This window comes from Gasterosteus aculeatus, chromosome 11, assembly GCF_964276395.1.
Source record: "Gasterosteus aculeatus chromosome 11, fGasAcu3.hap1.1, whole genome shotgun sequence".
Lineage (NCBI taxonomy): Eukaryota > Metazoa > Chordata > Actinopteri > Perciformes > Gasterosteidae > Gasterosteus > Gasterosteus aculeatus.
This window is the reverse complement of record NC_135699.1, coordinates 4,393,927-4,418,546: the sequence shown is the minus strand read 5'-3', so window position 1 is coordinate 4,418,546 and position 24,620 is coordinate 4,393,927. Positions and strand designations below refer to the sequence as shown.

The 24,620-nt window shown below is 49.6% G+C and overlaps 1 protein-coding gene across 2 annotated transcripts in view; it reads left to right on the top strand.

The window, feature by feature from the left end:
• The window catches only part of prr36b (proline rich 36b), a 29,285-nt gene extending 4,740 nt beyond the window's left edge, over nucleotides 1-24,545 (top strand). The window contains exons 2-6 of one of the 2 annotated variants that reach the window (XM_040190389.2): nucleotides 7,594-8,316; nucleotides 8,624-8,702; nucleotides 15,089-15,300; nucleotides 15,383-18,781; nucleotides 21,432-24,545. In XM_040190389.2, coding sequence (XP_040046323.2) covers nucleotides 7,719-8,316; nucleotides 8,624-8,702; nucleotides 15,089-15,300; nucleotides 15,383-18,781; nucleotides 21,432-22,399 — 5,256 coding nt within the window. In that variant the 5' untranslated portion in view covers nucleotides 7,594-7,718 and the 3' untranslated portion in view covers nucleotides 22,400-24,545. Of the gene's footprint in view, nucleotides 1-7,593; nucleotides 8,317-8,623; nucleotides 8,703-15,088; nucleotides 15,301-15,382; nucleotides 18,782-18,869; nucleotides 19,830-21,431 lie in introns of those variants that run through there. The other variant, XM_040190393.2, reaches the window with a different exon arrangement.
• The last annotated feature ends 75 nt before the right edge of the window (nucleotides 24,546-24,620 follow it).

Here is a 24,620-nt window from a genome sequence, read left to right as displayed (position 1 = left end):
GCCAACAGCCATCAAATAAGAAATAGTGGGTACTTTCCCCCCCGGCTCAGCCTCTGAGGCAACACACCTTATTGCAGAAGGTGGATGGGGTTGTATGGAGTGCAAAAACTTGCAGGGCTGAAAATAAGTACCTCACTTAGTCTTCTGGCCTTTGGGAAGAAAACTATTAATCTGTAGGTTTTATTACAGGTACTAGACCGTAGAATATAGAATATAGCAAAGTAGACCGGGTCTTTAGTCACTACAAGGCCCTTTGATTTGATTTTGTGAAATAAAGGGCTTCGGTCGGTCCTGGTCCTCCCGCTTCCCTCCTCCTTCGTCGGGTCCAGCCATACGTCCGGGTCTCCGGGATCGCAGCAGGAGTCTTGATGCATTCTATTGGACTGGCTCTAGTAGACTCCGAGCTGAAAGTGTGCATGATGATTTCAGCCGGCTGCGATGACCAAATGACCAAATGTCCTCGCTCATGGTCTCGTTGGTTCGGTCAGTTAGGTCAGCTCCAGGTGTTGAATTGAGGACGTTTCATAACCATCCAAGTGTTCCTCAAGGAGGATTTTAAGTCGGGTTTGCACAATACAGCGGGGGTGGAATTTGACACTGGGTGACATAGTTTTCCAGATTATATACAACTGCTCAGTTTTCCACAACATTCAGATGAAATACTACTCTGTGTCTGACCCCTTCTTGGCTGCTTCTTCTTCCCTCTCTCCTCTCCCTGCTGTGCTCGCTCACACAGTCTATGGGGGAATGTGGGCCATGCAGAGCAGCAGGCGTTGTTGGGAGTCTTTTGTGTGCAGGGCAGAGGGGGTTTCCTGACCTTAGGTGGCGAGTGTTTGGGGGAATGCGTGAGCTCTGATTAGCCTGAAGGACTCTGACTGGATTCAACCAGGTGTCCTGTTCCGGCAAACACACACACCACCAGTCACCCCCCCCCTCCCTCCCCCCAAATGCACATCCTCATCAGGGGGGGCTTTGGTAGACCGTCTCACAGATGGCTCTGAGAGGCCCTGGTGTCCTCCAGAGATCACCGTGGTGATGTGTGCTGAGGAGGAGGAGCAGCAGAGAACCTGTCACACGGAGTGTCATTTAGGGAGGGAGGGAGGGAGGCCGTGATGGTGGTGTTGAAAGGTTTTTTTTCTTCTACGTTCTTGCTGTGATCCTGGACTGCAGTTACATCATTTGTTTGAACAAAAACGAGTGCAGAGGAGAGAGCGAGCGATTTGAGACACTTTGTAGACTGTTTATAGTCTAACACAAGCGTCGGCAGCGACTGCGGAGACGGCTCCGCGTTTGTTGTGCTCGACGTGTTCAGTGTTTTTTTTCCCCGTCACTGACGGTAAACCGTTGCAGCTGCCTGTTCCTCGTGTTCTGCCAAGATTGAGCTGAGAGAAAATAAAAGATTCAGCGGCGTCTCCGCTCTACAGCTTTTCCTTTTGATGCAGATCTGTAGGAGGCGCACGTCTCTCTCCATCTCAGTCAGTCGAATGTGGCACTCGGGTTGCTGCGTTCAGCCATCTTTCCTCCACACCTCTTGCGTTTGTGTAGGAATAGTGTGTTGTTTCTCACAGCGTCTCAGGTGTAAACTTTAAATCTTCGATCCAAATGAATGCATTAATATAATAAATTATGTTATTGTTAATCTATTCTCTTTAACCCTAATCCTATTTTCTTTAGTTACTTTGACTGTTATCTGAAATATTAAATTCCTATGCCTTAAAATAAAGTCTACTTCTGTCTGAATGAAGGTATACAACCCAAATACACTGATATCAGATAAAAAAGACATGCTATTTTTTCTTAAGTGACTGAGCAGACCGATCTATCATCAAGGTTGTTGCTGTTTATTTTTCCCCACTAATTGATCATTAAAGTGATCAATTACTTACAGCCGTTCTTTGTTTTTTATATTTGAAATACAGATAGATTCATTGATGATGTAGAAACCAGGGTCTAAATGGGGGGGGGGGCAAGTTGACTGAGCCGACTGTTGTGATTTGGTGTAGGTTGAATGGACAATCTCAGGCCTCAAGCCAGCATGTGGCGTCTTGAACATTCTCCGCCTCTTGTGAAGAGGAGTGATATGCACACCCATCAACACACACACATTCCATCTTATTGTGTCATTTCTCCCTTAATACAATAGTCAAATCTGAAGGAAAACCTCGCTGAGGTGTAGAACACGTTGGGTCTGTCGTGACAAGGAGATCAAGAAGGTTCTACTCGTTACATGGATATGTATTAAATCAATGATTAACTGAACTCAAGCATCGGCTGCTTGCTGCGTTTCCACATTACGAGATGTGCTTTGTGAAGAGGGAAGAGGCCGGTTCATTAGCGGGGTCAAGGAGCAGACGCCATCTTCACGTCGCTGCCCGCAGAGATAAAAGCACGTCAATTACAGGGTCAGGGGTCAACTGACTGCTCGTTAAAAAGGCCTCCAAACCCCCCCCCCCCCCCCCCCCCCCATCAGTACCGTCTCCATCATCCCATCGAGCTTGCATCTGCACCGCGAGGACCAATGTCGATCACAATAGCTCACTTTCTTTTTTAGCCTCTTTTTCTACCGTCTCCACCGCCCAACCCCCTACTGCCGCCGCCGCATCCTCCTCCTCCCGACCCCCCCCCCACAATCCTTCTCTTTGACTGCTATTTAGAGTAGGCCCCGGGGACAGAAGGGTGCTCACAGAACGCACGTGCTCGTGTACACAGTTGCGTGCTGTGAAAAACCCCGGCCGACCTCTGCCGCGGCGATTTGTGCGTGGCCCCGCGTGGGCGGGGTTAGAGCGCGCTAGAGTCGGGCCCTTTGTGTGGAGACGAGGGTCGGTCCTCTCTCACTGACAGTGGACGTGATCCAACGCTAACACGCACCACAGCCTCACAGCAGATCTGATTAACTCAATATTTAGCCTCATTATTTGCATAATGGTATTTTCCTGAGAGCCTCTTTAAATGTGACGACCTGCTGTTTTCTAAACGGGCATGTTTGGTGCATGTGACCCCCTCCCTCGCACGCACGCACACTCCCACACACACACACACACACACGCACACAGTAGTAGATTGTTGTACTTGATGCAAAGAAAAACTGTGACTGGGGTCAAAGTAGTTTTCTGTTTCAAATAGGCTGATGAGCTGATTATTCAGGAAGAGCGTTTTTCATGTCTAGACAGTCGCTGAAGCTGAGATCCCTCAGAGGAGCTGGATGCCTTCCAGTTGTTTACAGTATAGGCATGGATAGACACATTTAGTTTGAACACCTTCTAGAGCTGGCTTGGCCATCATTAGCTCATTGCTGGAGGCCCATTAAGTGCCGATAAGAACAACAACATAGAAATAAAGCAAAAAAGAATAGGTAAACAGCATGAGAGATTTAAAATGATATATACACAAATGCAGATGCAATATGTAATATGAGTGTGTAGCAGAAACGAAGGCTGTTACATGAAATCAGCCCATCAAAGTACTTTTAAGAGAATGTGGGCGAGTCGATGATCGGACCAACCATTCATTTTCTTACAAAGAATGTAAACTGTGTGTGTCGCTGGTCTTTCTGGTGGTGTTTGTGTGTGTTTCCGGTTACCGCGTAGCTCATCGTTGAGGCTCGCTGGGTATTTGGAGTGGGAAGCCTGCTTGTGCGCTGCAACCGCAACATTTGAACCCGACACAAAGGCCAACAAACACATTTTTGCAAAGTCGACTACATTCAAAATCTCAAAATGTAAGACTCCAGTTCCTCCCCGCTCTGTTCTGTCTCCAGCTATTGTTTGGTAGCTAGCAGAGGCCCAGGACAACTGCAGCGCGTTGACATAGTTTGCTCTCTTAACGCAGCCATTTTGTGTGTGTGTGTGTCGCTCAGTTCGCAGGAGGTCAAGACAGCCGATGGGCTGCGTCGTCTCAATGTCGGATGAACAGCAGTTCTCCGATGAAGTCATTTAATGTTTCTGAACAGTTCACACTGTTGCTAAATGTTTGGGACCTAATTCAGCCGACACGGCCATCTGTCTGGAATCAGCTGCTGGAAATGTGCACGAGCTCACACGCAGTTATGCATCATGTCACTAAAGAGGCTTCATCATGGATGAATGGCCTCCGGTGCGTCATTATGTAACGAGTGGTAGAGAATTGCCATTGTGACCCTCTTAAAGGAGACGTGTCTTTCCCATTTCCTCATCAATACCTTGACAAAACCTTTTATTCTGTCTCATGCGGTCAGTCTGAATTAATTCACCCGGGGCCCAAAAACATCTGTTGTGAGTTTGACTGGGTTTACTTCCTGTCAGCTGATTTTATTCGAAAGAGCGCCGACCCTTGAAAATGAACTGACACATTTAAAAGTGTGAAGTGGTCTATTGATTGTATAATTGTATATATTTATAAAGGTAGTGTCTGGGTTGAGCGCTGCGATTCACGGTATTGGTTTAGCATTTATAGTAAATATTGGACCTTTTTTATAAATGTAAACCCGCAGTGACCTTTAGCTGAGGTGCCAATGAACCTGGTTGCCGGTTGACATCCAGCTGCTGAGTCGTTAATGGAGGAATCCCAAGTTGTGCCACAAACCGCGTCGGTACAGATGTGTGTAATATTCTGAATGTGAAGCAGCAGGTCGTGAAAACAAGGATTTCTCAGCGATATCCAAGTAGCATAAAACAATTTGGAGCTACTCTTGTTAGACGCTACAGTTCAGCTGCCCAGTGCACAGCGACGTCACCATCACAGTTTCTGTAATCGGCTGACTTATCGTTTTTCAAACCCTCACCAAATGCTTTCCCTCAGATTAGCCAGCTCTCTCCCAATAACTCTAATAACTAATCTAATTAGGTTGAATGAAAATTTGTAATAGCCTTAATTGGGTTAGATGTTTTACTCCAGAGTGCTGCGTTAATTAGAGGGGGAAAAAATCCTGATAATACAAAGCCTTTTCAATAGAAACACACACAATTTCTTTATTGCGCTCACGTCGACCTCCAGTCTGAGTGGAGAGTGGAGTATGCTCTGGCCCCGGTTGCTAGCCTGTCTACGCTGGACAATGAGCAATGGTGCGAATGACGTAAGAGGCCCGGTGAATGAGCAGTGGAGCCAAAGCGAGCGAGACGTGCAATATCACCGCTGTCTGGAGACTTGCAGGAGAAAAGGGAAATGTGGCCGTGGGGATTTATCGCATGCAGCAGCGGTGCCGGGTGGTTTAGTCCAGGGTGGGAAGAGCTGAACATCAGTAGAAACAAATGGAAAGGATGGAATGGCAAGTGGACAGGCGCTCTTATTTCCTGGTTCACCGCATACGGTTTCAATCAGTGGCGTGCTTGTTTTAGGGGTTTGGGAAGAGTAAACGTAATGATCTATGTGTCACTTAGACTGTACATTTGGTGCTAACCGTCAACTGTATGTAAGAAGTGGACGTCGTCATGGTGACGTCTCCCACTGGTTTGTGGACAGCGGTTTTAAAGCCTATAGTTTGTCATTTTTTTGCAACCGGAAGTGAGTCTAGAAGGCGGAGCTTAGTTCATGAACTGATAACTCACTGAAAGGGTGAAGGCTCCCAGACCGTGTGGTACCAACATGCAGTATGGTCTATTTTACTTTCAGTGGAATGAACATCAGGCTGTCTTGAAAAAGACTTTAAACTAGAGATTGAGAACATACACTCATGTTTATAATGTAATAAATCGAGTCATTTTGTCATAGACTTATACATATATACAATCTGACTATAGCCCCCCCAAATGTCCATAAGAGAGAATGCAAGGTTAATACACTTTTCAGAACCTGCTTTGCACACACAAGTACCAAGCTCATCTCCTAAGGATCTACTTGTTAAAATAAACCAAAAACAAGCAGTGTAAACAAACCATTCTACCCTCCATTTGCTGTACTAGTCACCCCAACACTGGCCTTGGGTAGTAACATGATTCAGCCAACTGTCCACATTCCCCTTGCGACCAACCAAAGGGCGCGAATGTCTCTGTGCTACCCGTCGTCTGCCCCTTGGTTTTTGGAGAGTGGGGGTGACGGCTTGTTGCACTAGCTGTGTGTATCTCGTGTATCAATTTGCGTTTTTTTTTGTTTTATCTCCGTTTCACCCCCTCCGGTCCTCCTCAGCTGCTCCGGCCATCTGTGTAAAGGCAAAACAGAGAACAGAGGGATGGAGGAGAGGGTTTGGGGGATGGCGGGGGGGGGTTGAAGCAAAGGGAGGGCAAAAGAAAGAAGGCCTTTTGACATGTGAGATTTCATTCTGAAGGATGAGTAACTGATGACGGAAAGAGGGAAAGAAAGATTTGAGTGAGCGCATTAGAGGAAGGGAATTGTTTCCAGGAGCATAAAGATGATGTCTGTCCCCTGCTAGAAATGGGACAGCAGGCGTGTGCGCCGTTAGGTCAGTGGAAACGAGGATGACCGGCCGAACGATGAGCTCATCGGACATCTTTGTTTTTGTCTCTGTTGTGATGAATTCTGTTCCCATGCTCCACCGGCCCCTGTGTCGCCTCTCGGGCCCCCCCCGGTCTGTTTGTAAACTCTTAACAAGCCGGTTTCCTGCTCCACCCACCCACACTTTCCCCCACTTCTCCCCTCAAGTTTCCCCTTTGTCCTTCTTGCCGCTGCGAGCAAGGAAGCTAAATAAGAGACAGTTTTTATAATATCGCGGCGGACGTCGTTTGACTGCATGTCTCACTGGCGGTTGCCCTGTCATCCGTCCCCGCTTGCTTCACATCCCACTTGTCTCCTTAACTCCCCCCCCCTTGTGTGGTCCTTTGCGCCCGTCTCTTGGTTGTATCGCAGCAAACACATCTGATTCCGTTTCCCACGCCACCCGGCTTTCTTTCCCAAAGCCATTTTGGCCTAATAGTGCGAAACAGTCTTTTTATCCATGTGCAGATCCAGTAAAACCCTGAGTCTTAACGTTATTACAGCTGGTGTTTATGCGTGTTGAGTTTGCGGGCCAAACCTTTTTCGGAGCGCTCTCCTTAAGTGTACTATCCTGGAAAACCAGCCTTCCACACTCGTGACTCTGAAGCCATTTTGCTAAATGAAGATTTAAAAAATCCCGGATGCAACCCGTAGCGCTTTGTGCCAAGTGCGTGACTGAGCTCTGCGCTTCCACAGAGACTGATTGCCACTGCAGTGCAGGCGACATCGGAAATGATTAAGGATATTTGTAGGATGTGGGACTTTTTTTCTCTCTTCTGCAGCAGACGTGTCCTCTTTTGCCTATCGTTCTGAATGCAGGAAGTAACCTGAAATGGGGTTGTGTAGTTGTTGGACCTGCGGTTTCCCTCCCACGTGACTTGTAAAGCTGTCATTTATGATGCTCGCTTTCTGCGCTTGTGACACTGTCTTAGAAGAGCCTCAGTCCTCTCGGGTTTATGCGGCAGTTTAATCTACACAGTGTAATCGCCCATCATACTCCATTTGGGTTTGACTCTTCTGTTTACGCTTGTGTGTGTCTCTGCGATGCTGAAGCTGCAAGACGATACAAGCCATCACTATCTGATTCCCGGGGATTGACAACATTCTTGGTGCTGATAGGAGAGACTGCTTTTCGTGTCTGGTCTTGCTGTTGACGTAACTGTACATTGTCCTCCCGTCTCTCTCCAGACCAGACCTCGCTGTCCTCCGGAAAAGCCCGAAGACCCCCGTGGCCATCCTGTGAGATTTGAGTCGGCCCCCCCTCCCCCTTCCCCCCTGCTTTCCAGAGACTGACCGCCACCACTCAAGGAGCGATGAAGCCGGATGGGGTTGCCCTGGTGGCGTTGGAGCCCATGGAAACGATGGAATCCAATCCAGCGAATGAGGCGGCGGGACAGGAGCCCAACCAGGCTGCCAGTCCTGCGGAGGGGGAGATGCCACAGCAGCCCGCCGCCGAGATGGACCAGGCAGAACCAAAGCCGGACCCGGCAAAGGACACCCCGGCTGCCAAGACCACAAACAAAACGTCCGGAGACTCTAAAGCCCATCCGACCAACAAGGCAACGGCCAAGACGAAACCCGGACCCACGGGCTCCACCAAGACCACGCTTGGATCCCGGCCCAACACATCCCAGAGCCGCCTCTCAAATGGCGTGTCTAAGCCCCAGACCAATGGGGTGGCGAAGAAAACTGTCCCCGCGGCGGTGAATAAGAGCGCCGCAGCTCCGGCTAAAAAACCAACAGCCCCGGCAGCCAAGAGCAAACTAGGTGAGAAGAAACCCACAGGCAATGACGCAAAGCCGATGACCGGAACAACAACAACAACAACAGCGGCAGCCAAGAAGACGGCGCCTGCAACCGCTGCTGGTGTCAAAAGTGGCACCGCTGCTGCAGCTGCCAAAAAGCCCCCAGGTTGGTGTAAAATGTCAGCACGAAGCAAAGGAAGTGTAATTCCGATTGTAGGCTGTTTAGAAGTTTAAAAAATGAATAAACTATAAGCGTAAGCTTTATTTACTACCAGCTATGCGATGACATGTGGATAGATACAGGACACAGGATGGAGTCAGCGCACACATCGTACACGCGGTCCTACTTCCTGATTGTGTGACCCACATCGGTTATATACAATCTGTAAACTGTTGTACACTGTGATGTATAGTTCTTATACTGTTCTTCTCCTCTCATCCCCTGTCCTCTCCTCTTTGTTCCTCTTCTCCAGTTTCCAAGGCCGCCTCTGCAACTCCCACCAAGCCGAGCACTGCTGCTCCACCCAAGCCCTTTGTTGCCAAGACAACCAGGTAGAGTGTGACACGGCAGCGTCTGGAGACTGCACAAGCAGCCATCTGTGGAGATTGGTCCTCTTTCTTAGACATTCTCTGTTTCCTTTAAAGCCGTTCCAATGATTTGGGAGCAAACCTGCCAATTTGCTCCAGCAGAAAATCTGAATAAATGGTCAGATAGATAATAATTTCAGCTCTGTACACCATTATGAATCATTAATCAGCCCCGAGTGAGAAGCCACCCGCTTCAAAGATGACACTGTTTGAGGGAGGGAAAAAAATGGCCCAAAGGAGCGAGGAACAATGATCCCCCACATCGAGGCCTGCAAGGGCCGGGCGTAAGTAGGCCAGCCACGAGCCGAAGTCAGAACAAGCCTGAGCGGAACGCCGTCAGCCAGAGCCACACAGCAGCATGATTAATAAAACAAGTTCAGTGAACGAGGAGGCGGCGCAAACAAGGGCGTTTTCGTTTCCCCCGAGCGAGCGTTTCTGTTTACCACCATGTAGTGCGAGAGTGTGTGTGCGAGTCACCTTGTGTTCCTCACCCGAGTCAGGTGGCTCGACCAGCGCAGGGGACTTGAAGGAGGCCTTTGTCTTGAGACTGGGAGATAGCGATCCGATCGGTTGCTTTGTCCACAAGGCGTTCATCTCGCCGCTGCCTTGTTAGTTTGTCTTTGAGACTTCCTCGCTGCGTGGTATGACGCCCAATGTGTCACCATGTCGGTAAAGTCAGTGTGGGCACTTTGTTTGGGAAGAAGCACTTGAGTTATGCATGTTTGGACCATTTTCAGCCAACTTGTTACTGCGAATAGAAAGGCGGTAGAATGACCACCAAGCTGCAGGCGACGCTCTTCAAAGGGATAGTGGCGCTTATTTGCTTTCTTGCCAGATTTCCAAACAGACAAATAGAAAATGGAGAGGATGCCTATCAAAATGCTTTTTTATGTTGTGTAGGATTATTTAAATATATATTAAAAAGGTTCATCTTCTATTCTGTTCAGTCCTCAGACTAGCATAACGCACAAAGTCGCCGGCCGGTTCCTTCCTCATGACCGTAAGGTGTTTCACATGAAAACCCCTCCGGTCGCCACGCATACACTCTCCATGTGCCACGAGTAGCAGTTGGATTACACTCAGATTATAGCTTTATACAATGGTTGATGTGCAAACATCTAATTAAAACAGATTACAAAAGAGCATAATAGTAATCTGACTGTGATACACAGCGTGCATTGTTGAAGGCCGGCAAGAACCGGCTCCCTCGTCACTAATACAACACTCCCCAAGTGAGAAGTGACCAGTCGGGCTTTTGAATAAAAAGGCCAATGCGCAAATTGTCATCAATACATTTTCCAAAATTGAAGCTAGTATTGTTATTCGGTTGAGATTGAATTAGAAGGAGCCTGGAGGATGTGTTTAGATCTGCATATGGAACCCTCCCTGACGGTGGTCTCTTCTGACAGCGCTGCGTGCCCCTGCAGCATACACTACTTCAGTTAAGTGTGCGCGCTGCTGGTCAGCGTCTGTGTATGTGACGCACTTTGACAGGCCATTAATGTCTACTTTAATTAGATTTAAGCCCCTTTTCAACCTCCCTGAAACCTTAACGTGGGCCTGCTTTTGCCAGTGGAGTGGCAGAAACCTAGATGGGGAAAATGCACCATCAGACAGACACACACACACACACACACACGTCGCCAGTGGGTCTCTCAATTTACCTTTTCTCTAAAGGCTCAGTTGATTTAATTCCATCTGCAGTAGGTTCCAGTTATCAGACCAATAAGTCCAGAGCGAGCGCAGGTTTCCCTAAGTGACATCAATCTCATTTAAGCCCCCCTCCTCCCCCCCCCAGGCAGCAGGAGGTTTTAGCTAAATTAAATTAGCTTCTCTTAGTTGTTGATGCCAGTGGCTCTTTTTTTGGCTCATTGTTAATATGTTATATAATTTATAATGGAGGGCCCAAAATAGTTTTTACCGACATGCACAGCCAGACGTTTTTCCCTACTTTATAAGCAGATCTTTGCCCATAAATCACCTTTTATTCATACGTTGTAACGGGAAACATTTGAGGCTGATTAGCGTGCATATAGGGAAAGTGTAAATCATTACGGGTGGGTTGAACCTCTGGTCATATCTGTGCTGGGGTGTCAGCTTGGGTGCATGACCAATTCTGGTCTCTCTTGGTCAGCTGCTTCAGGCGATTCGTGTGTATGTATACATTGACAATCTGGGACTGGTGTACAGCGTGCAAACTGTACAACTCTAGGTATATATATATATAAGGCGCTGCGAGAGTCGCACCGTGTTTCAACGTGCTGCTTCGCCGATGCCGCAGAGGGAAGGGACCTTCTTATTTTCTTAAGCGGTGTATGGAGGCTACGCGGCTGAATAAGTCATTAGTCCACGCTGAGCTCCCGTCCGATATGCCAGAGCTGCATGCAGAGAGCGAGGGCTGTGCATGTGTGTGTGAGAAGCAGGTGTGAAAGAAGAAGCGGGAAGCAGAGGGTGACATTGGCCTACAGATTAGAGGACAAGGGAATGTATTCGGTCCTTATTTCACGAACTCTGAGGAGGAAACTGGGATGAGCCAACCTCTCAGCCACACCATGTTCCCACATTAGTCATGCGGCTTTCCTCCCTGATGTCCCCTCAGGGATGATATATTTTTATTGCACCGAATTGAATGCAACCCTCATGATCTAACAAATTACTGGTGATGTAATGTGTGTGTGTGTGTGTGTGTGTGTGTGTGTGTGTGTGTGTGTGTGTGTGTGTGTGTGTGTGTGTGTGTGTGTGTGTGTGTGTGTGTGTGTGTGTGTCTGTGTGCTGTAAATCCTCTGTCCTGCTTTGGGTGTGGCAGCTGACATCTGGGATGAGTCTCCCGTTGCCGTGGTTTTATACGGAGGCGCAGCCGCATAGCCAATTACCAAATGGATTTAGTAGGACGGAGTCTGGAGAGAGGGAGGGGGAGAGGGATGGAAGGAGGCGTGTGAGACAAAGATTTGAGTGGGGGGGGAGGAGCCGCTTGTGGTTGTTCACTCGTGCCACAGACGTGAAGTGATCGACGTAACAGATATCTGAGGAAACGCTTTGTGGAAAGCAGTGTGAGGTTGTTTTTTCTCTCTGAACCAAACTCCCATTTCAGCTGTTGTTAGTTCTTAGACAGATCTGGGAGGACATCTCCCGGGACATCCCACAGGACACCCTCCGTCGTCTCATTAGGAGCATGCCGCGACGTTGTCAAGCATGCGTACGAGCACGTGGGGGCCACACAAGATATTGAGAAGGATTTTGCGGTGCAGATGTATAAACATTAAGATGCTTCCCAGTTGATTTGGATGAATTATTATTATAAATAAATATATAGTCATTCGATGTCACGTGAGAGGATCTGGAACGCGTGTAATTGGTCGGTGTGATTCCTGGCAGCTGATTGGGTGCTCCAGGCACAGACTAGCTGTGACAGTTAAAATACTAGCACTTCACCAGCATCTGTTGAATGTCCAGGAAACAACAGCGTCTGAGTCTGTAAGTGTCTGCTGGCAGAGCCGGTGCTTAAGAAGTGGACATGATCACTTCTTGCTGTTTTGCTTTAAAATGTTGTTTTTGAGCTTTTATGAACTGTTAAAGTTCCTGCCTAAATGGACCACGATTTACAAAATGAAACACCGAGGTTAGCCGCCTTGATTTATTGTGTATCTGCATTTTGTAACCGTGCATCGGGGAGCTGCACGCCTGCTTTGCTGCTGCAGATTAAGTAGACGCCTCTGTGGCTTCAGGCTACCAACCACACGGTGCTCCTATTGTCCCTTGAAGACACATTAGGAAAAGGATCAGCACACATAGAGGGTAGACTTCTCATCGGGTTCGTTCAGACTGGATGCACTCCAACCAGGCTGGAGATCCTGCCTCTATATTTCTGGCGCTTAATTAACAGTGTCATCTTTCATTTTGCCCTTCACCGGTTTTCGGCACCCTTTGCTGCAGGGGAAGATGTCTGCCGCCCCCCCCCCCCCCTCATCTCATTATTCAAATCACAGCCTGACTTGTTGTCTTAGCAAACAAACAAAGGAGCACCAGCAGGCAACCACTTTCTCTCTCTCTCTCTCTCACACACACACTCACACACTAGTAATCCGTCCTCTGCCCCACTGAGAATAATGATCCTCGGGCGACCGAGGTGAACAACACTCCTGTGGCAACCAAACTTGTTTTTGGGGGTCAGGCGCTTTCTTGGCTTTCTTTGCAACATTTGCTTTTACCCCAATTTATATTGCTGTTTCCTTCGGTGGAGGGGGGGGGGGGGTGTATATGAACTCAACGTCTCACAAGCGCCATTGAGTTGTTGTGGCTACGTATAAAAGTCTTCAGGGAATCCTACGAGCTTCTCTCTCATTCAGCTCGATTTACAGAATGAATAGTAAAATAATAATAATATAAGCATGGATCATCAAACTAATTCAACACGTGGCCTTATTGAACTGCTCTGGTGTTTGATAAGGCAGAAGAAGGCGTAACCAGATGATGGTCTATCTGCTTGGTCTCCCTCTTTCTCAGTGTACCGGTTCATCTCCTGCACTCTAAAGGAGTCCTGTCTTTTTGCAATATCCGTGTTTTCCAGCGGATTATTGTGAATGCTCTTCAAACATCTTTAAGGCCGGGTTCTCCTCCCTGTGCAAGTCTTCTTTTCTTCTACCTAATTCAGACTCAATGAAGTGTAATAATTGTACACTTTTTTTTAACCTATTGTTTAGGCTTAAATTCAGATTGTGGGATGTTGTAGAGAACCGTTTAGATTCATGTTAATAGACGATGAGGGGCCGTGGCGTTGTTTCTGTAAACACACACACACCAACACCAGGCGTCACCGATGAGCAACACGTTAATGGGTTCTAAATGAGCGAAACCGCCTCCGCATGAGCAACACACCTTTCACCGCCCCAGAGCCGACTCCGACGGTTGCGAGTGAGTGTTTGAACTCCCGCCGTGACCACGCCGCCGTCTCCCTGGCTGTAATTAATCTCATTAGGCGTTACCGAGCGTGTTCCGTTGGCCTTGCCAGGTAGCGCGCGCCGGCCCCCGCAATCATAGACAGTGTGCTTTTAACCGCCTCAGAGGTTATTTTAGTTTCTCTAGGTATTAAAGATTAACGTGTCCCAGCCATCTTCGCTTCTCCGCCTCTCCTCCCGGTTCTCGCATGCTCAAGTCTTTTTTTAGAGACGGGCAGCCCGGGGGGACTGCACAGCGCAGCCTCGCCAAGACCACGAGATGTAGGTTACGCCACTCAGATGGGACACAGGAGGAGAGAGTTGTGGAGAGAGAACTGTGGGGGGGGGAGGGGGAGGAATATGATATGGCTTTATCGATCCTCCATCCACGTGTGCTGCTGCCTTCTTGGCCAGGTCGCCCTTGAAAATGAGATCTCAATCTCAATGGGACTTGGACCTGGTTAAATAAAGGTAAAATAAATAAAATTGGGGGGATTGGTGGGGGGGGGGGGGGGGGGGGTTGTAGCTTCTCAAGAAACGGATTAAGATGATAAATAAAACGGTATTTCATCCAAATATGTATTATATAATGTGTGTACAATGCTTTAAAATGAACCCAGCTTTTAGGATATTTTGATACACTGAGCTGTACAATAAATAAATTATTACCATTGACTTTGGGACGAGGTAACCAGAAATGCAAAAGTGCTGACTTCATCATCCCAGCAGAAATGATTCATTTTAAACAACACACACACACACACACATACACAAGTGGTCGATTTACTCAGTCTGTTAGGATAAAACATCCATCAAACTTTATCTTCCTTCTTCTTCATAGACAAATGAACAAGCTCATGAGACAACAACCCAAAAGAGCAAAAACAGAACAACGAAGTCATTACAATCGATGAAAGACAATAACCATATATGTGAATAGCCTCTCGTCTTTAGTCCTCGGTGTCGGGCTCCTTGTGTGACCATGTTTACAAGTCCTCATTAGATTTGGGCTGATGCCACGTCAGTGAAAGGCTATTTAGGCCAGGGCTTTGGCTGCTAATAACATCCTCCTCTTATCCTCCCATGGATTGTTTTTTAGCCTCATGTTTGTGTCGTTTCCGAGTGTGTCCTCTGGCAGCAGAGGTGTCTTGACCAACGGCAGGTCAAAGTCCTTTACTCCCTTTCACAACCACGTCTAAGCACTTACAGTACAAGGCTGACCAGCACATAACGCCCCCCCCCACCCCAGCTGTAAGCTGTAAGACTGAAAGTCGGCTTTAATTAACCAACAGTTGCGAGCTGCGTTCGATATGTATGCACATCCCTAACCGGCATTGTTTCTCAGCCCCAGGTATCTGTGCCGCAGCGCCTCTCCGTTATCGCTCAAGCTTACGTGTTTGTGTTTTGTCTCTTCAGGCCTACGCCCGGCACACCAACGTCATCTCGCCCTGTCACAACCCGGCCGCCTACTTCCAGCACAGCCAAGAGCTCCCCGGCTGCAGCAAAGACTACCCCCCTGAAAACCTCCACCGCCAAGCCTGCCGCCGCCCGGCCAACCTCCACCACCCCCTCTGGTGGCAAACCTCCAGCATTGCAGACATCCAGGAACACCACCCCTGTGAAAAAAGGTGATGCACAAATGGGCATACATGTTTGGTTTTTATACAGAATTAAGTTTAACCTATTATAATGATGTGCTTTTCCCCCCAGATGTTACCAAACCAGGCACCTCAGCACCCAAAAAGCCTGCGGACTCCCCCCTCCCTCTCTCCTCCAGTAAAACCAAGTCGGCAAAACCTGAGACCCCCAAATCAGCCTCAAAACCAGACACCGCTGCCAAAAAGCCTGCCCCCGGTAAGGCCACCGACACAAAGACACCCAGCCGCGCCAAAACAGACACTAAACCCTTACCTGCCAGGGACACGCCCAGGACCCCCGGCTCCAAAGCAGCCGCATCAAAGACCGCCACCCCGAAGAAAACGGTGGGCAGCAGCACCCCGACTCCAGTGAAACGTGGACCCAAAGCTGCGAATGTAGCAGAACCTGTCAAGGAAATCGCTGCCGCTGTTGCTGCGGCTGCAGCCATCGCTACTGCGGCAGCGGCTGTCGCAGGGCCGGAGGAGCCGGAACCGGCTGTGCGGACGCCTGCTGCAGAGCTCTTGTCCAGCCCGACCGGAGCAGTGCAAGAACACCTGCCAGCACCAGAACCAGTCACCTCACCGGTACGGGAACCAACACCAGAACCAGTCACCTCACCGGTACGGGAACCAACATCAGAACCAGTCACCTCACCGGTACGGGAACCAACATCAGAACCAGTCACCTTACCGGTACGGGAACCAACACCAGAACCAGTCACCTCACCGGTACGGGAACCAACACCAGAACCAGTCACCTTACCGGTACGGGAACCAACACCAGAACCCGTACGGGAACCAACACCAGAACCAGTCACCTTACCGGTATGGGAACCAACACCAGAACCAGTCACCTTACCGGTACGGGAACCAACACCAGAACCCGTACGGGAACCAACACCAGAACCAGTCACCTTACCGGTACGGCAACCAACACCAGAACCCATACGGATTCTGACACCAGAACCAGTCGCCTTACCGGTACGGGAACCAACACCAGAACCAGTCTCCCTACCGGTACGGGAACCAACACCAGAACCCATACGGATTCTGACACCAGAACTGGTGCGCGAACCAAGTCCGGATCAAGCGTGGGTACCATCTCCAGAGCCCCTTCCAGAGCCGCTGTCTCAGCCAGAGTCTGATCACGGAGCTGAACTAGTCAACGAACCAGCATCCGATGCTCTGCTGTCGCCTCAGATGGACCACTTTAAATTTGAGGAGTCTGCCAAGGAATCCGTTCCTTGCCTTGGGACGACTGTCATGTCTCCTCCTTGTTCCCCACCGGGCGCCGTGTCCCCCGTCAGAGAGCCACAGAGCGCTTCTTCTCTGCTAGACATGAACATCCAACCCGATCTCTGGGGTGAGCACCAGGCCCTGGGTCCGTCTGACTTCGCCCCCCAGAGCCTTGTCAATACCATGAACTTCTATGCAGAAGAGGAAAAGGAGGATAAAAAACAGTTTGAGGAGGAAGAGGATGATGATGAAGAAGTAGTAGTAGAAGAAGAAAAAGAAGAGGAGAAGGAGAACTTGTTCATGCCGACTGCCGCAGCCCCATCTGCAACGGCCTTCAACATGATGGCCTCTCCCATGAGGGATCTCACCCCCAGAGACCTGATCTCCCCACAGGACAAGGAGGAGGCAGTGGAAAAGGCAGATGAGGAGATAAATTACGATGACGAGGAGGACGAGGAGGAGGAGGACTATGAAGATGAGGAGCAGAGGAGACTGGGCCACCAGCCTTCATCTTTGGTCACGGACATGAGCACGTCCCAGCCCTCTGAAGAGCTCCAGGTGCGGCCCTCGGCCTTCGGCGTCTCCGCGGCGTGGCACGCAGACGACCCGCTGTCCGGAATGGACTCAGAGGACGTGAGCAGCTGCACCAGCAGCCGGCAGCAGGGCGTGTCCGACCTCAGCAGCACCCAGCACACCGCGCTGCTGGAGGGCACCCAGAGCTCCGACGCGCTGGTCGACTCCAGCCTGCGCGGCTCCGAGGGAGACTGCAATCTCATGGGTTCCCCCAACGTGGAAACCCTGGCCAACGAGGAGGAAGAGGATGAGGAGGACGAGGAGCGGGTGGACGACATGGACCTGAGCTCGGAGAGAGTGGAGGAGCACCACAAGGCGTTCCAGCAACAAGAGCGCGATGAGGACGAGGAGGACGAAGACGTGGAGATGCACAGCGAGGGGGTGACGGAGAGCTGTGGGAATGTAGATGAGGAGGACTTCCACGAGGAGGAGCGCTTGGACAACCTCAACCGCAGCGGCGCTCCGCAGTGCGCCTCCCCCGCCTCCTCTTGGAGCCAGTCCAACCCCTTTGGTGATACCTGGGCTCAACCGTCCTCCATGCCCGCTGTCTCCTCCCACAGCCCCGTGTCCAACTGCGGCGTCGCCGATTCCGAGACGCCAATCTTGTCTCCCGCCCAGGTGCGCGTGGACAGCGGTGCCCCGTCCTTCGCCGGCGAGTCCGAGCATGAGCAGCATCAGTCAGCCCATGAGGAAGCAACAAGCTCAGGGGACGAGGAGGCCCGTGTCCCGTCCCCTACCGCAGGCATGTCCCAGCCCGCCGCGGCTCAGGCGCCCCACAGCAGCAGCGAGACGAGCACCCCGGAGGAGCTGCAAGACTACGACAGCAGCTCCGGCGTGGAGTCCCACTCCGACAAGCGGCAGACCCCGGTGCCCTCTTCGGTCCAGGGGGACATGGAGCAGGACCTGGGCATCCACCTGGAGAAAGGCGACGGGGAAGAGGAGGAAGCGGAGACGCTCCCGGCCGACGAGGTCCTCGGCATGGGACCCCCGACCGCTCCGGCCTCCGCCCCGTCCTCTCCCTCCACCTCGGGAGACGAGGCCAGCGACACGGAGGGCGAGATGCAGATCAACGATCCCGACGCACCGGCGGGAGCCGACGAGCGCGCGGGGGGGTTCGAAAGCCCCACTCCCGCCCGCAGCCTGCCCGCCCTCGATGAGGACGAGGAGGCCGGGGACGCGCCGGCCGGAGAGGGCGAGGAAGACGGCGGCAGGACCACCCCTCAGTCGGCCAACTCTGTGGCGTCGTATGGCTTTGACTGCACCACGTCCAACTCAAACGCGCACTCCATGGCCGAGAGCTGCGGGAAGAGCCCAGGGATCTTCTCCCTGGAGAACGAGGAGCAGCTTCCGGAGGAGGCCAAGGACCCCTCCCTCATCAAGGAGCTGACCCTGCCCTCGGCCGCCGGCGCCGCCTTCCACGCAGAGGAGCTGTTCGGCAAACCCGTGGACCTCGTGCCTTTGGGCCACCCGGACGACAACCAGCCCGGCAGTCTCGACGACGACCGCTACATGCTGGGGGGCGAGATGGCGGCGGACCACCTGCAGGAGGTCGATCCGTTGGAGCCCGGCAGCCTCCTGGGGGGCGCGGTGTCTGGAGAAAGCGCCGACGGCCAGCCGCCCTACTACTCCACCATATGTGATAAGACTGATAGTTTTCTGGCAGGTAACGTATAAGTCCCTCCTCTTCCTCCTGGAATGCACCTTTTCCCCCGCAACCCTCCCCGGTTACCTGTTGTTTGTTTTCTCTCCAGTTGGGTTAGATGGCTCATAAGTGCGAAAATGAAAGAACAAGATTGTAGGAAAAGATTTCAAAATAAAGGAGAAGAGAAAAAAAAAAAAAAGACTGTAGCAATTTTTAAATGAAGCCTCCCTCTTTCATACTGTTATGGTCATGGTTGTGAGTGTTTGGCTTAAACTTCTTTATGTACAATAGCTACTACCATTTTCTAGTAGAAGGTTCCTTTTTAAACACTGCATACTGTGTAGCCCCCGTCGGGGTATTGACTGATTGGTCCACTGACTGAGCTTTTAAACCGGGAAGAAAAAACAGATGGAATGAAATGGACTCATTGTGTATTTATCCTACTGTTTTTACCGAACAAATGTCAATGATTTTTGTTTTGTATTTGCTTATTTGTTGTTGTTTTTTCTGTTGAAACCTGGTCCTTCCCACCTTGTGTACACACGCTTCATATTCAGCAGCACCATAGCGTTAGTCACAATGCTCCTTTTTAAAAAGTTTGAGTTTTTTTTTTTTTTTTTTTTAGCGATCAAAATAAAGGCTAGATATTAACGCGGCAGATTTGTTGAGGTAGCTGTGGGAAGTATTAGATTGCAGTCGGTGAAGTTTTGAATGTGCGCTTCAAGAGGCTCTTTTGCATAGATCGTTGAGGTATGATAACGTGCAGTCACGTACAGTATGTGTTTCAGGCGTTTGGCTTCAAGTGGCTCCGCTGATCATTGGTGTTCCAGAGGAGACGGATGGTTAGCCTGTTGTCTGTGATGAGACGCGTTGTCATGATCACTCGCTGAAAACGTTTTCATATAGTGAGAGTTTGGTTTACTATTTCAACAGTATATTGCATGTTTAACTAACATAAAGACTGTGTACTACCTTGGATTTGGAACAATTCTACGCTAGACATGTTCATCGATGAATGATTCACACTAGGTTATCCTTCAAAATTCCATTAAAACATCATTGCAAGGCATTCTGTTCCTGTTTCTTATTTCCAGCATGTCTCGTGTTGGAGTCTCTGTGTGTTCACACGATTGCATTTCCCACGGCCTCTCCTACTCTTCACTGTGGGAAAACCGGTAAAACAGGAAGTGATGCGACATTGCACAATGGTGTTGTATTAAAAATGGAATTTTGGGTGAAATTAAAGAGGTAATCCGAATGGTGTCCCCGTGTCCTGTTCTCCAGCATGCTGACATGACAGCTTCAGATTCCACACAAGTTCATAGTTCAAACATCACATGCAGGTCGCTGCAGACGTGCGCTCATGCAAACAAAACAGGAACCCGCTGGGCGAACTATTGCTCCATAGCACTAGCACCTCTCAAAATGACCCCAGGGTGCCTTAAGCAGAAATCTGGCAGGAAATTGACCCTGGAGAGAAATAAAAGGGCTTTCAACAGAAGGGAAGCTGGTGTGATCGGTCTGCACCCACGCACACATTTTTAGTGTTTGTGAGCGTTGTGTAATCCACTAAAGGTCAGGTCAGCCCTTCCACTGTTTGTATAATGTGGAATCATCTATCGTGTGACTTCTGCACTTCAGTAATGGCTCTTCCGTACTTATTTTAACCGGTAACAATAATTTCCTGATCGTTTTCTAAACCTAGCTATTCATCTACATGCTTTTAACAGACCCGACTAAGTACGTTACCCAAACTTTGCTAAGTTGACTCCTGCACAGATGGATGGTTACTTTCTCCATGCATGTTGCGAGTAGACATTGACCCGTGTTTCTGGAGATTTGTTGGAATAAGTACCAAAAATACTTTTCGGAAGTTGGTCCAAACCGTTGCATCGGTACATGTTGAACGTGTGTACAGATGCACTGAAGCAGCCCCCCCACCTCGTGTACAGGCCGCTCAAATGCTTCTAATTGTTAAAGCTCAAGAAGACGCAACTCTTTTTCCATTTTGTGCCTTTCACCTCTGACTCCAGAGCCCTGTATACAAAGCTAATACAACCAGGTGGCAGTTTTCTAAACTTCAAAATATCCATCCATGTCCTGTTTCAGTTGTGCGTTTTGGGCAACCACTGCTTCCCTTTAAAAGGATTTACATAGGTCCACCACACGAGTGCATTTTATACCTTACATTATCTTGGTGGAGTCTCCTCCTGCGATGTTGTTGTCGGTCCAGTCCTCCATGTTTTCATCTGTTTCTTTAAATGTCTGTGTTGTACCTTGTATGCATATGACCGCTGTCGTGCATGATGACCCACGTATTCATAGAGGACAAAGATACGAGCGTGGTACCAGTTTACACAATGGAAATCAAAGGAAATATGGTTATATTAAAGAACTTTCAACAGAGAGAAAACATCATGCAGGAACTACCTTATGATTTGTCTCCGTTTCCTGCGTTGTGGATACAGTATGTGTATATTTCTTATGTCGTGGATGTTGATTTATTTTGAGAGCTCCTGTTCTCCCTTTTTTTTTTGTCGTTGCACCTTTAGCTGTCTTGTCAAGTCTCCTCCTGAACCCTCTACTTCCTGGTCCCTGTTCTTGTACCAACCGTTCTGTTTGATGCATGCATCTCTAATGGATGCACCAAGTGATCTTGACTGTCTCACAGGAGACGAGAAGACTGCTGAAGAGCAATCGCACTCGCGGGAAGACAACCGCAACCAGAACCACACTGCCGCCGTTCCCATAGCCAACGGCCACTACTTGGCCCTGGTCCCAGGCAACAGGAGGCCCATTGACCCCACTGTTGCCGCCCATTTTGCCAAGATGGCGCTTCCTCCTCCTCCCCCTTCTCCTCTGATAGAGACCAACGTTGGCGCCAGTGGAGACCAGCTCAGGAAGCTGGAGCAGCACCAGGGGAAGCTGAGAGAGATGCAGCACCGGCAGGAACAGGAGAGGCAGAAGAGGCAGTGGCTGGAGGAGGAGCGCCTGAGGCTGGACCAGCAGAAGCAGCTGGAGAAGCAGCGGCGTGAGCTCCTCCAGCTGCAGCTGCAGCAGCAGCAACAGGAGCACCGGCACCGCCGGCAGGTCCTGCAGTGGCAGCTGGAGCTGGAGCAGCAGTACCGCATGCAGCAGAAGCAGATCCAGCAGCAGCAGCAGCTGAGGAGGAGCCCGACCGGGGTCATGCTGTCCCCGTCCTCGGGGCTCTGCACCATCTATGAAGCCATGGAAACCAGCGACGAGGAGGACGAGTCCGCAGAAGGAGGGAAGAACAGGAACGCGCAGGTGGCAGGGAAGAGGGGGGCGTCCTCCCGGGGCGGGGCGCAGGACTTCCAGAGGCAGCTACGTCCGGTCCCACCACAGGAGCTGGAGTGGAACAGGAAGGTAGACATGGTCCAGCAGCTGATAAACCAGACCCTGATGCTGTCTGGGGACGGAGGCTGCCCTCCCCTCCTCCTCCTCCCCGTGGGGACCGGGGGCACCTTAAGCCCCCTGGAGAGCAGCATGTGGCCTCTGCTGCCTCAGGTCCGCCCTCCTGCTGCCACCGTCACCTCCGTCAGCAGCTACTCCCCCGACAGCCGGGGCAGCTCCCCCACCGGGGACTGGACTGTGGTGGAGGTGGAGACTCAGCACTGAAGAGCGACCACCGACGAGTTCACCAACAAATCAATGAGTTGATTTTAAAAGGAGCAGTTCTACATTTTGGGAAATGACGCTTGCTAGTAGAAGGTTAGCGTAAAGCTAGTGGGCATCCAGTTAGCTTAGCTTAGCATATAGAAAAATAGGTCACAAAACAACTAGCTCTGAGCTAGCAGCAAACTCAAACTACCAGCACCTCTTAAGCTAATTCATTAACCCAAGTGTAGAAGAAACAAAGTGCAGTTTTATATGGACCCCAGGAAGTAACTTGGATTCCTCTTCAATAAAAACTAGAAAAAACCTTTGTTAATCATTGGCTTTAGAATTGCATTTTGTTAGTAATGAATAGAGCGAGGCTTCCAGTCTTTATGCTAAGCTAAGCTAACTTGCTGCTCGCACAATCTTCAAGAAAGAAAGTTTCCCATGAATGTCAAACTGTTCCTTTAACCATGCTTATGACTGTTAATCATATCTGAAGCCACACGGGGATTCTTAGGATCAGAGTAGCCCTCACACGTCTCATCATCACGTGACCCCACACAATTGATTTCACTTCAACATCCTTGGTGCCGTTAGAGTAAATACACCGTAGTAGCACCGAGTCACCCAGTCATTTATATCTCACGCTGTCCCCTCACACTAAAGCATGCTTCCTTACCAGAGGCGCTTCATAGCAAGTCCTCTTTCTCACTCTCCCGCCCCAGTGCACTGTGACCGTCTGAGAAACACTGTGGTCGTGTGGTGTGAGCCTTTTATATGTGTCCATACCAGATACTGAGACCAGACGTTGGTCACCCTCTCCAGCGAGAGGCCGAGCTATGACAAATTGCACTAGTTTTTCTTCTATTTATTGTGTGAGGCCAAAGTATTTACACAGGTAAGTGGCCCCACTGTTAAACGGTTTTCATGTTTGTGGATTTAACAACCTCCAGAATCCTTATTGCGACCGTGTGTACAAATAGGAGTGATGCTCCAATATGCCCCCCCCCCTCCTAATCCCTACAAACCTACGCGCACTCGTCTCTGGTCCGTCAGTGTTGCTGTGAGTCCACTGGCAGGTTCTCGTGGACTTGAAGTGTCTGTCATGGAGGGAGAAGGAGAGGAAGAAGAGGGCCCTCCTTGTTTGCTGCAAGAAGGGGGATGGTTAGGAGGGGGCTGAAATCGAGGGGGGGTTGTGGGGTTACTGGTGTCTTCCCTCCTGCATTCCTAAGTTGTAACCTCACGTCCCGGGTCGCCCGGCATTCAGGAGGTCTCCTGGGTTACCGATGATGTCATGGCGGGAGAGAAAGGAGGACGTCTGAGATGAGACAATGCGTCTCTCCGGGGAGGGGGGAGGGGGGGTAGGAGGGGTTTTGCCAGTCGAGCACCAACGGCCCGTGCTCAGTATGTATTATGTATTCAGTATGAAATAACTCCGTCCTGCGTGTGTGTATTTTTTGTGCAATATATCCAAAATGCTTTAAACTTATCAGGATAGCTTATATCGGTAACTGTGATTTTTCAAATGTCATGCTGGCAGAGAAGGAGGAAACAAAGAGGTACACCTGTGTCTGCCTCTTTGTGTCTGCAGGAGACAAAGAGCGTAGAAATGATAAAAAGCAGCACCGCCACCTGTGGGCTGCATGAGGGGGACACCCGATGGATCTACATGTATTTTAGCCTTCACCTACTGTTCCTCACTGCTGCTATGAGTAATATGCACAATTTTATATGACACAGGAGTTACGTGGATCTCAAGCTAATATTTATGACATTTCAAAGCAGCATGTACAGACAATAGTTTTCTAAATCAGGTGACAATTTATACTGCAGTCACACTGCATGTTTTGTTAAAGGATATCTAACGTATGGCCACTGCTGCTCTTTGCTGCTTTAATATCAAACAGTTTCTATATATAAATATATATAGCTATGCACAATCAACAATAATAATGCATGCATTTATAACCTTTATTTCCGCCTACATTGTTTTAATATAACAGTGCCTCGTTCCTTTAAGTTTGTATTTTTGTGCAACTTTGACATCAAGGTTCATACGATGCAATTGTTTTGTGGATATTTGTGGTCTTTTGTATTGCAGAAACTTTTCTTGTGTTGTGCCAAAATTCACTCCCAATATTAAATAAAAATTGATGGATCTAGAGATTGTGTACAACTTTTTATGTTACTTTATGTGGAAAAATAAAGAGTAACAGACTCATTGTCTATTAGTGTGTGG